Raw genomic sequence first — 13,075 nt, forward strand, 5'->3', positions numbered from 1 at the left:
GGTATTTTTTTACGTTACTGCGCCACCAAGAGGCAGAGGTGCACAGTTTTTTTAGTATGTCCTCAGATTGACCTCCTACCTAAGTGTTTTAAATTTGGTGATTGTAACAGTATAAGGACGGGCAAGGAGGAGGTGGGAACCGGCTGAACAGTCAATGTAAGTTTAATGTCAAAACTCAAACTTAAAACAATTTAAAACATAAGATGAACACAGACACACATGTAGAGCGGCCGCATGCGTCTCTCTCTCTCGAACTGGAGCCTCCGGCTCGCCTTTATCTCGCTTTCCCGCTGATCAGCTGATTCAGCGCCGGCCGTGCACCATCACGGCCACGCCCTCCTCCTTGTCACACTCCTCCCCTGCCCGATTCAGGCTGTGGTGCCACTGGACTGACTTACTTCCCCCACCTCGAGAATGGAGACGCTGCCCTTCTGGCCGTTCCGTCAGCCCGGTGGTCCACTCCGCCTCCTGTGAACCTGGGGGAGAGACGAGGGGAGACACGGGGAGAGAGAGAAGAACTTGCTGTCTGGCTCCCGGACGCGCTGTCGCCCGGTCCTCAACCGCTCCTCTGCCCTCTGGCGGATGCCAGCTTGCTTCTTTCACGGCAGATGGCAGAGAGTCCTCCGGCCCCTGGAGGACGGAACCACTCCTCCCCTTCTTCAGTGGACGGCAGCAGTTCCTCCGGCTCTCAGCGGCCTGCAGCGACCCCTTTGTCCTCAGGCAGATGGCCACGGCTGCTCCCCAGGACTCCGCGATAGCGCATCCCTCCTCCCTCCTGGGTTTTGTAACAGTATAAGGGCGGGCAAGGAGGAGGCGGGAACCGGTTTACATGAGTTTAATGTCAAAACTCAAACTTAAAACAACATAAAACATAAGACAAACACAGATACACATGCAGTGCGGCCACATGCGTCTCTCTCTCTCTCTCGAACTGGTGCCTCGGGATCCTCTTTATCTCGCTCTCCTGCTGATCATCTGATTCAGCGCTGGCTGTGCACCATCACAGCCCGGCCATGCCCTCCTCCTCATCACAGTGATAATGTCTTATTCCATTCAAGAGATTTAAGCATTTAATAAAAACTGGCCACGCCCACTTAGTACGTTTTGATGTACTGTTGCAATGGTGCATGGAAAGTTCCAACTTTTTTTGGATAATTATTGATACTGGGACTCCAGAGAATTTCTCTGCACTGGTTTGGTTCTGATCAGGGAAACGGCCTAGGACTAGTTTGTAAAAGTATGTTTTTAAATTAATCTCAAATATTTAATTAACGATTTGATTCACACCACTGGTTCTTGAGGCAAAGTTGTTCAGAATGAGGAGATCTATCATAAGATATGAATAACGTGTTTCTTTGAGAAACACAGTGGTAGTATATACTAGGGGTGTAACAGTTCAAATTTCCCACGGTTCGGTTTGTAACAGGGTTTTAGGTCACGGTTTCCTAACACTTTCTCCAAGCACGTAGGGGCTTGTGAATGTTTTCAGCTGTTGCAGAGCAGTTCACAATCACTAAGCCATATTGGAAATTTATGACAAGCTATCACCAAAGATCAACTGTTGATGGTGATGATTGTTGATGAAATATTACAATGTTTACTTTTTTTGTCATTAACAATTTTTATTGATTCCATACTCAAATTAACACAAACAGCACATGAAAACACAGAATCAACATTTATCAAGGTAATCAATACATTACATATATTTAATCACATTTAAAACTATAAGTCCCTCTCCACTGCCCCTCCCCAAGAGCCCTCCAAAAAGGCCAAATAGCTGCCACACTTTTTATCAAACATCTCCCGGTTGCCTAGCCTTCTATATGACACCTCCTCAAATGCCGCCACCCTGCCCATCTCTGTGCACCACTCCTGAAATTAGGGCGCTCCAGCTGACATCCATCCCCTAAGGATGACCTGCCTGCCGATCATAACACTGGCTAGGACCCAATTTTTTATGTACTTATCCCCTATATTACTGACCGCCCCATCGCCTAAAATACAGAGTCTGGGACAAAATGAAATTTAAGTGCCCAATAGGTCACACATAAAACTCTGAACCCTCAACCAAAATTCTTGGATCTTAACACACCCCCAAAAAATATGGGTTGTGTCCCCATCTTCTGATTGGCATCACCAGCAGGTGGGTGTGTCTTTAAGACCAAGCCTATATAATCTAGACTGGGTCCAATAAAATCAATGTAAAATCTTAAATTGCATAAGGCGCACCCTTGCATCTCTAGATGTAGACTTGTTTTTTAGAATCCTAGCCCACACTCCCTCCTCTAATACCAAGTTTAAATCTTTCTCCCATAATCTCTTGAGAGAAGTTGAAGCTCCGTCCCCCAGACTCTGAATTAGCATTATCATGACCTTTTCCAAAAGCAGTAATCACCACTCCCAGAGTATCTGCCGCTTTAGGGGGGTGTATGCTACTCCCAAAAACAGAACAGGTGGCACAGCTGTAAATACCTAAAGAATTCAGACGTGAGAATCCCAAAATGTTGAACCATATTTTCAAAGGATCTCAACACTCCACTCTCATATAGGTCACAGAGCTTATTAACCTCCATCACAATCCACTCTGTCCAGCAGAAAGGGGATTTATTAATACGTAACTTTGGGTTCAGCCATATGCTCGAAGAAACATTTAAATAAATGCCCGAATTAAACACTCTGGACACTTTTGTCCATACCACGTGCAAATGCGAGATAACTTCTCCGGTTAGTTTGATAGAAAGGCTTTGCAATGGCGAAATAGGGACAAGAACTTCCTGTTCAATACAAAAACAGGGAGGAGCTCTCTCAGGTGGAAGCGACCAATGAGCCAATTGTCTGAGACCTAATGCATAATAATAAAACAAAATCTTGGGTAGGCCTAGCCCACCTTTGTCAATCGGCCCATGCAACTTTCTGAAATGTAGTCTGGGATGTTTACCATTCCAAATGAAGGACTTCGCTATGCTATCAAATTGCTTGAAATAAGAGAGGGGGGATATCTATAGGGAGAGATTGTAGCAGGTAGTTGAATTTTGGAATACAATTAATTTTAATAACATTAACCTTCCCAATCATAGATAAATGTAATGAAGCCCACCTGCCCACATTGCTTGAAAACCTTTTTATTAAAGGGTTAAAATGAACTTTAAATCACACAAATTTGCTGGGAATAAAATACCCAAATACTTAATGCCCTGTTTGGAGTCTGATCATTCACCACTGACCACATGATATTGATGAAACGCCTAATGTTATCAGAAGAGCTACGGCCCTGAATAAACCCCACCTGATATAGATCACACCACCTCATATACTGTATGTATAAGAGATGTCATAACTGAATCCGTTAGCCAAAAATTTTGACAATATTTTAACGTCTAGCTGGATCAGGGATATTGGACAGTAATTCTTACACTCGCTTGGATCTTTGTCCTTTTTAAGAATCAAACTGATCCGGGCTTGTGTCATGGTTGGCGGAAGCTTTCCATTCTTTAATGATTCCGTATAAACTTCTAGGAAAAGTGGAGCCAGTTCTGTAGCATAAGATCTAAATAATTCAGCGGCAAATCCCCGGAGCTTCCTGCGGCGAAAGAATGTGTTTCTTGAAGAAACACTGTATCATATTTCTTACGTTTAAGAAAAGAAATAACCTTCCTTCTTTTTATGGGGTGCCCCAACCCATTCACATTCCACGTGGAGAGAGATAATCCACTCATATTAACATTTGACATTTTGACATGTAAGAAAAAATAGATTGTGTGTCAAAAAAAATTTATAAAGACCACATTCCCCATTAGTGCAACAATCAAACCCCGAACTTCCCCCTGAACCAAACAAACAGAAAAAAGAAAAAGGTGCGCATGACAGCGCCAACCGGTGTCCATTCCTCTAAACTCAAACAGTCCATGTATGCATACGAGAGCCCCCGTGACAACTTTGGATTGCTCAAGTCCGGTGCTTCTATAGAAATTTTGTGAGACAGAATTACATAACAAAAAATAATCTATAAAACAAACTCCAGCCAATAGGTGGAATAAACACAAAGAACATGTAGATTCATTCACAAAACTGTATCGAAGGTGTGTTTCTCCACAAAACAAACTTGTCGCTAGCGGAACCAGCACAAAAAAAAAAAAAAAAATACTTTGTTTCCTTGGACTGTCAAACGAATGTTCAGTGAGCCGGCTGTTCATGAGTGCAGCAGATTACCTAATCCTTCCAATGTCCTGCATAGAATACCCCACAAAACAAACTCCCACCAATAGGAGGCATAAGCACAAAGAACGAGCAGGTTCATCCACAGCTGTCCCGAAAGAGTGTTACTACACAAAACAAACTCTAGCCGTTAGGCGGAACCAGCACAAAAAGAAACATGATAGGCGCCCAGCTTCCTCGGATGGTCAAATGTATGTTCAGCGAGACAAGCTCACTTGGGAGCAACGGTAGAAACACATCATGACTTCCTCAGTCCATTGATTTTATGAAAGACATCGCTTGTTGTGGGCATGTAAATATTTTGCGGCCATCCTTATTATCTGTTCTCAATTTGGCCGGAAACATCAGTGCAAAAGCGATCTTCCGCTGATGTAAGAGTTTCTTGCATTCCTTGAATCGATCACGTTTCTCTCTTGTCAAATTCGCAAGGTCTTCGGAACAAGAAAATGCTGTGGTTTTTCCAAAAATGCCTTCCTTTACTTCTTGCCTCACGTTACACGAGATATTTATCGGATGATCTCAGAAATTTGGCTAGAATTGATTGGGGCCTTTCTCCCTCAACGGATCTGCGAGCCGGGACTCTGTGAGCTCGCTCGCTTGCCAGCTTATGGCCTGTTATGTCGAGCAGACTCGGGAAGAGCTCATCTAGGAATTTCACCATATCTCGGCCTTCCTCGTTCTAAGGAATTCCAATAATTCGGACATTGTTCTCGACGTCCCTGTTTCTTGTAACCAATTCAGAGAATTTCACCTCCATCGCCGTAATCGATTGACGTATTACAGCAAGATCCTCCAAGTCTGCTACAACCTTCGCCAGCATTACAGACATGCTGGACAGTTGACGTTGAATTTCTCCTGCCACACCATCCAAACTGAGTCCCTGGTCTGCTGCCCTGCTTGAGCACGTAAGTGTCTTTTAATATCTCTAGAGCCCGAGGATTTTGAATTCTTTGACATATTGACTTCTTAGAATATTTATGTAGCAGGGTGTATCGAATCTCACTGGTTTATAACATAAAAATAATTAAAAACTAGCAAAGTGTGCAGAGCTGGCCATTCACACGTCCGACCCCCGCATAGCGCCACGTGACTCCCCCTATCAAAAACAATTTTAATCTTTCCTTTACCATGACATTCTGTATTGTTAGATAATTGTGGTTTATTTTACGCTAAGCAGTAATCTAATAAATGTAATAACTGTCTTTAGAAATAACGTGAAAGGTAGACAGTCTCCAAAGATTATTGATATGTGGGACAATAATAATTTGTCCATAACTGTATAAGTTTGTTTGCTTGAATTCTGACATTTGTTTTTAGGCAAAGCAATTATATTATAGTAATAATAAATAACTAGAAATGACCTCAAACTCCGACATTTTCCAGATGCAAATGATATTCCAAAGCTGACGGGGGCAGCAGAGACTATCATTCTGATCCACGGCGATCGATTGCAGTTCAGCGTCTAACACCACTGTATTATCGGTATTTAAAGTACACAAAGAAGAGCAATGCTAATGCTAGCTAGAGAACTACTGAATTTCCCTTTAAGAAGAGGTTCTGAGATGACAGGAAACACCTCTTTTAAGATCTTAGTCGGTATTGGATCTAACATGTTGTTGCTTTGAGTTTTGTTAGCTCTTCCTGACCTATGACAGCAAAGGACTGAAGTTGCTCATAGGGAGTAATACGAGACACTCGCTGCATCCAAATATCCATACTTCTCTACTATATATGTCCGAATCCACAGTATTCATGAAGCAGTAAGCAAGAAATACCTGGATGACCTACTATTTCCGAGATTTAGAAGTGTGGATAAACTGGACACTTAATGATCCCATAATCCCTCAGGAGCTGAGGCGACGTCATGTTCAAAACACTGGATTTAAAGGAACGCCGGTGAATCATGAGGCGGATGCCTCTTCTCAACTGTTATATATACACCAAGATAATTATTCCTTGTGCTTGAAAGGGGCTCGTTTAACAAAACCAAAGCAGATAGTTTTTGCGGTTGTTGTTATTACGTCATATATTTGGGTTATGAGATGATACCAACATCCCTGGATGAAGTATGTCCAAATTTTATTCATACTACTCCATGCATACCTAAAAGAACGTACTGTTTTGCCGGCAGATAAGTGTGTCCTTCATCAAATACAGTACATACTGTGACAGTACACGGTTTTGGATGCTGCAACTGTCTTCCGAGTTGCTGTGGCAGAGGGTTGCATAATTCCAAATTTGTTTCTGATGATTTCAGTTTTATCAGTATAGAAATTTATAAAGTCATTACATTACTACTGTGTTTTGATGGAATATCTGGTTCAATCGAAGCATTATTCCAAGCATATTTGGAATTACACAAAGGTGCAGTTAGTGGATCTAGAGCACTGTAAATATAACTCACTCAGCTCATTAACCTCACATGTGCTTTGAGTTTGTAACACTACAGAGAACAGAGCTGCGCACATACAGCGTGCAGCACGTGCAGGCTATTTATTAATTATTTAATTAATTTAATCTCAGCCTTTGCATTTTCATAATCGTGATTTAGATTTTATTTTGATTAATCATTCAACCCTACTCAAGCCACTCCACCAGTTACAGGTAGCATACTGCATCTTTTGCGGGTGCATGATACAGTATCCCATACACATTTAAGTTAAAACCTTGTAAGAAAGATATTAAAAAATATTAAATATTAGGGCTAGGAATTGTCAGATTAGACCTTACAACAATATTTAATTGCCAATTCGATTTGTATTGCGATTCTGTGTGTATTGTGTTTTGATTGGTTATATTTAGCTGTGTTAACCCCTTTTTCTCAGAAAGAAATGTTTATTGAAGAACAGTTGTGCCTGACATGACATTTGTTTCACTCTGTAATACAGAATTTGGCGGTTAAAGGCAGGGATGTGCAAACCCTCCAGTTTACATAATCAACTAGTCGGTGCGTTGTCTGTGCTTTTGACCTGTTTCATGTGAAGTCTGACTGTATGACCGCACTGTCAAAAACTCCACTTACTTTCAGTGTGCTGCACTTTGGCCCAAAAGCCAGCAAATTTTTTGTTTCTATTTCTAAATCTTGAAAAAGTGAAATTGCTGTTCAATTACCAGAGCCAAATTGTTATTTTCCTTTCAGTAAATTTCTTTCTTTCAAGTGACACGGTTTCAAGTCAAAGCTTTTCTCTGAAAATGCTGTTTTCTTTCAGGTCAGGAACTTGTGCTACATGGTGACACGACGAGAGAAGATCAAACACTCCCTATGCAACCTGCAGGAGAAGATATTTAACCTGCAGATCCAGCTGTTAGAGGAAGACCTGAACGGAGGTACACACACACACACACACACACACACACACACACACACACACACACACATACACACACACAAACACATTTGTTTGGACACTGACTATATTTACATGGACACCAGAAAGCGGCTTATTGCGAGAAATTAGCGTTCCTGTTTACACACACTGTTTAAGCGGCGTACTCTTTACTCCCGTATGCATGCGGCTCAGTCAGTAAGCAGCTTTCTCCACAGCAATGTAAATTCCTCGTGACTCTTAAGTAAATAACCAACATGGTTGTAAAGAGGTTAAAGCAGGCAGGACACAGGAGGCGGTTCAAAGTCTACGTGAGTCAACCTTTAATGTAAGTGTCTTCAGCTCTCAACAAAATATCTGCTTTCAGCTTCACTTTAACACATCAGCTTTTCAGCTTCTCGGCTTCACAATAACACATCAGCTTCACAACATCAAGCACCCAGGTAGCAACTCTAGACTCTCTCCCCATCTTGCCGCTGGCGTGGTCCCTTTTATATCGTTCTCCCCAAGCTTACTGCAATTAAAAACAGGTGTTAGTCATTATCGCTGCCACATATCCCCACCGCCTGACTCAGACCAGGGAGGCATCCGGCCTGTCTACCACTCCCCACACCCATTTCTGGAAAGGAAGTCGGCGACAGCCATCTGTGCTCCCGGTCTGTGGACCACCTTCAACTTAAACGGATGAAGAGCCAGATAGCAACGGGTGATCCACGTGTTGGTATCTTTCATGCGGTGGAACCATTGGAGTGGGGCGTGATCTGAGCAGAGAGTGAAGGCCCGCCCCAACAGGTAGTATCGGAGAGTGAGGACCACCCACTTGATGGCAAGACACTCCTTTTCAACAGTGCTGTACTTAGTCTCCCTCAGTGAGAGCTTGCGACTAATGTACAGCACCGGGCGCTCCTCCCCCTTCACCGCCTGCGAGAGCACTGCCCCCAGCCCTCTGTCTGAAGCGTCCGTCTGTAACACAAAAGGGAGAGAGAAATTGGGTGAGTGTAAAAGCGGCCCCCCACAAAGTGGGGCTTTAACTTGCGTAAACGCCTGTTGACACTGCTCTGTCCACTGAACCTGGTCTGGAGCTCCCTTTTTAGTGAGATCAGTCAGCGGGCTGGTGATGTCCAAATAATTAGGCACAAACCTTCTATAATAGCCAGCCAACCCCAGGAACTGTCTCGCCCCCTTTTTCGTCTTGGGTCTTGGGCAGGTCGCAATCGCCGCAGTTTTGTCAATTTAGGGACACACTTGCCCGTGGCCCAAGTGGAACCCCAGATACCGTACCTCCACCCATCCAATTGCACATTTCTTGGGTTTGCTGTGAGTCCCGCCCATTGCAGCGATCTCAGAACCGCCTTCAGATGCTGCATGTGCCACTGCCAATCATTACTGTAAATGATGATGTCATCTAGATAGGCAGCAGTGTAAGCCGAATACGGTCTGAGGATTCAGTCCATGAGGCGCTGAAACGTAGCCGGGGACCCAAACAAACCGAACGGAAGCGTCACAAATTGGTGTAATCCAAACGGTGTGGAGAAGGCCGTTTTTTCACGGGATATTGGTGTCAAGGGAATCTGTCAAATCCAGTGTCAAATAAAATCGAGCAGTGCCCAACCGATCGAGCAACTCATCAATACGAGGCATTGGGTACACGTCAAATTTAGAATTTGTGTTTACTTTTCTAGAATCCACACAGAACCATACTGAACCGTCGCTCTTAAGAACCAGAACAACTGGGCTGGACCAATCGCTGTGGGATTCCTCTATTACTCCCATCTCGAGCATTATGTCTAATTCTTCCCGGACTACTTTTTTCTTGTGTTCGGGTGGTCGGTAGGGACGGCTACGTAGTACTACCGCCGGCTCAGTCTTGATATGGTGGTGTATGAGGTTTGTACGATCCGGCAGAGGAGAAAACACGTCTGCAAATTCTTCCTGCAACTTAGCCGCCTCTGTGACTTTATACGATGAGAGGTTTGACCCCACCGGGGCGATATGATTGGTTTTGTGATCACCTCTGGCCCGAGCTCCACCCTCTCCGGAACTACCGTAGCCAATGTCACAGAGACCGCCTCCCTCCATAATTTCAGGAGGTTGAGGTGGTATATTTGAACTCTATTGGTTTGTTTCACCTCATAATCAAGATCTCCCACTTGTTGTGTGACCTCAAATGGTCCTTGCCACTTGGCAAGTAATTTGGAGCTCGATGTGAGAATACGAGCACTTTGTCTCCCGGTGCAAATTCCCATTGCCGAGTTCCCCTGTTATACAGTCAGCTTTGACGTTCCTGAGCTTGGAGCAAATTCTCCTGTTAGTTGCCCCAAAGTGTGGAGTTTTGCTCTAAGATCAAGAACATATTGAATTTCATTCTTACTGTTTGAAGGCCCCTCCTCCCAAGCTTCCCATATGACATCGAGCACGCCGTGCGGGTGCTGCCCATACAGCAGCTCGAATGAGGAAAACCTTGTGGAGGCTTGCAGGACCTCTTGCACTGCGAATAACAGGGGATCGAGCCATTTATCCCAATTTCTAGCATCCTCATGCACAAACTTACGAATTATATTTTTTTAGGGTTTTATTAAATCGCTCCATCAACCCATCTGTTTGCGGATGGTAAACACTGGTGCGAATCGACTTAATTCGTAAAGCTTGTGGAGTGTCCGTGACATAAATGTAGTGCATTGATCAGTGAGGATTTCTTTCAGAATCTCCACCCAGGAGATTATTTTGAAGAGTGCCTCAGCAACACTGCATGCTGAGATGTTGCGCAGAGGCACTGCTTCCGGATGTCGCATTGCATAGTCCACCAGGACTAATACAAAGCGATGTCTGCATGCTGAACGCTCTAATGGCCCGATGAGGTCCATGCTAATAATTTTGAAAGGGACCTCGATCAGTGGAAGAGGGCACTCTTGGGGTGGCCGGTGGATTCACCAGCTGACATTCAACCGTTCTTTTATTATGGCAAAATAAGGATATGAGAGTGCGACGTTTGGCTGGAGACGCTGACCAAAAGGTGCCATTTCCGGTAAAAGTCAAAGAACTCTGCGAGAATCAACGTCATAGAACTCTCTCACAAAAGCTGAAATCTACACCTGAATATCACCACAGTGTGATAAATTGCAAATCACCTTGCTGCCCCCACTTCTCTCTCCCCCTTCTCCCCTTCATCAGCTCTGGACCAACACAAAATACACAAGATTTATATGTAAAAATATAACAAATACCATGAAAACAAAGAATGCAACTGTGTGTGTTTGATATCATTTAAGAGGTCTCTGTGCGACTGGTATAGTGGTCTCTTTCCCATGTTGATAAAACTAATGGTAACAAAGTTATAAGGTCTTTGCCAAATACTGCATAATTCTGGAGGTCTATCCCCCTCCTTGACCTACAATTGAAATTATCTCCTATATGTTAACAAGGTTAAACCCCAGGAAGTCAAGAACCCATTCATCCCCAAATTCTCACTGTTCAAAGGGTAATACCATTTGGTACACAATGTTTATTCTGTCTGGATATTTAAGGAAAGTTGGCATGAAGCTCTGGGGATCTGTAAGCAGATCTCCCATGCTGTACCTCTGCATGTAGTTTTGTCAGCTATGTTTCTTTGACTTGTCTTTTATTTTTAGTAATGCTTGTTTATTCTGATCATGTGAAATTGGCTTTGATTTGAATTTCTGCAACAATGTTTTATATCCTACCTGACAAATAAATTGTTATTATTTGATTTATTCTGAATTCCTCTGAAATCATTACTGGAGCTTTAATATAGGAGGAAGCCATTTAAAGACTCTCAGTTTGAATTTAAACCATTCAGGACAACCAGGTAGGACAACCACCTAGGACAGCTGGGTAGGATTTGAATTTCATTAGACCAGGGTAGACCATACTGGAGCTTTAATATAGGAGAAACCACTCAGGACAACCGGGTAGGAGAAAGCCATTTAAAGACTCTCAGTCACTGCTCACCGCCTGTCTTAGCAAGTTGTATGTAGGTGACTAAGCGGCAATATCGTCTGGTTATGAGACAAGCCAAACCAGACGATATTAGTTAACCCTACAACCGCTGACTAAGAACAGAACTGGCTATCCATTTTCGGGAGGTTTACGTAATTTAATAACGGCCGGCGTAAGTCTCCAAAGATCGAGAAGGACAATGAATAGAAAAGGATTTAGAGTAATCAGTAACCTAAAAATGTTAAATTAAAAGAATGATCAGTAATTAATTAGAGCTTAAATATAAATTAGAGGTCAACTTAAAATTGGAGTCAGATTAATATAAAATTGGAGTCAGATAAAGTGAGTAACGGAATCAAAAGTGTGAATTAACAATAATTGCTTTACTTCAGCGCTCAGAAAAGACAGAACAACGCAGAGACCTTCATGGGCAATTTATTGAAGTTCCACTCCGGAACGGATAGAAAATTATCTTCTTTTTTACAAGGGAAATCCCTTTCAGGAAACCCCCGAATGGCTGGAGGGGTTGAAGCCTCCCCTTCCCTCAGGAGGTTAGTTCCTGCCTCGCCCATCCGCTGATTTTGGGGACGGATTGGCCTGATTATAGAAATTTATTGAAGGGAATTTGTGCGGATGGGTCCTGCACTAAATTAGGGAGATGTGAAATATGCGATGCTCTGGCAGGGGAGGCGGAGCCGGGGCCGTCCTCAACAGCTCCACGTCATGATGACAAGAGAGGGGGAGAGGCTGTAGCCCCTCCCTTTCTCAGGGAACTCCCTGAGGGGGATTTCCCTTTGGAGCAGTCGCGAGACGAAACCCTCAAACACGCCTTCAACCAAGTGAGAGTGATCGATGGTCAACAACTCCAGCCGGACATCGCCCTTTCATCGCCCTTTCATATCCCTATTTTGCAATTATAAATGAGCGGTTGTATAGAGTGACGCAGGATGCTCAGACAAAATAAGATACAACCCAGCTTTTGATACCATGGAGCCGTCGGGAAGTGGTATTCCAGGCGGCTCATTATAATCCCATGGCGGGTCACTTAGGAGAAAGGAAAACACTGAACCATCTAATAGCCCGTTTTTATTGGCCGGACATTGGTGGCGATGTCCGCAGGTGGTGTGTGGCATGCCGCGAATGTCAGCTGCTTAACCCACCAGCCACCCCAAAAGCGCCATTGCACCCCCTTCCGTTGGTCGAGGTCCCCTTTGAAAGAATTGAAATGGACCTCGTCGGGCCATTAGAGCGGTCAGCACGTGGACATTGCTTTGCATTGGTCCTAGTGGACTATGCAACACGATATCCGGAAGCAGTACCTCTTCGCAACATCTCGGCACGCAGTGTTGCAGAGGCACTTTTCAAAATAATCTCCCAGGTGGGGATTCCGAAAGAAATCCTCACCGATCAAGGCACAACGTTTATGTCACAGACACTACGCGAGTTGTACAAATTATTGGGCATTATATCAATTCGCACCAGTGTGTACCATCCACAAACAGATGGCCTGGTGGAACGATTTAATAAAACCCTTAAAAACATGATTCGTAAGTTCGTGCACGACGATGCTAGAA

General features: G+C 43.7%; 1 protein-coding gene across 6 annotated transcripts in view; it reads left to right on the forward strand.

Moving 5' to 3' along the window:
- Positions 1-13,075, forward strand: part of LOC127429127 (E3 ubiquitin-protein ligase Jade-2-like) — a 96,006-nt gene that overhangs the window by 52,210 nt on the left and 30,721 nt on the right. For 5 of the 6 annotated variants that reach the window (XM_051677959.1, XM_051677960.1, XM_051677957.1 and 2 more), the window contains exon 10: positions 7,428-7,545. In XM_051677959.1, coding sequence (XP_051533919.1) covers positions 7,428-7,545 — 118 coding nt within the window. Of the gene's footprint in view, positions 1-7,106; positions 7,166-7,427; positions 7,546-13,075 lie in introns of those variants that run through there. The other variant, XM_051677963.1, reaches the window with a different exon arrangement.

This window comes from Myxocyprinus asiaticus, chromosome 38 (assembly GCF_019703515.2).
Source record: "Myxocyprinus asiaticus isolate MX2 ecotype Aquarium Trade chromosome 38, UBuf_Myxa_2, whole genome shotgun sequence".
In the NCBI taxonomy this organism is placed as follows: Eukaryota; Metazoa; Chordata; class Actinopteri; order Cypriniformes; family Catostomidae; genus Myxocyprinus; species Myxocyprinus asiaticus.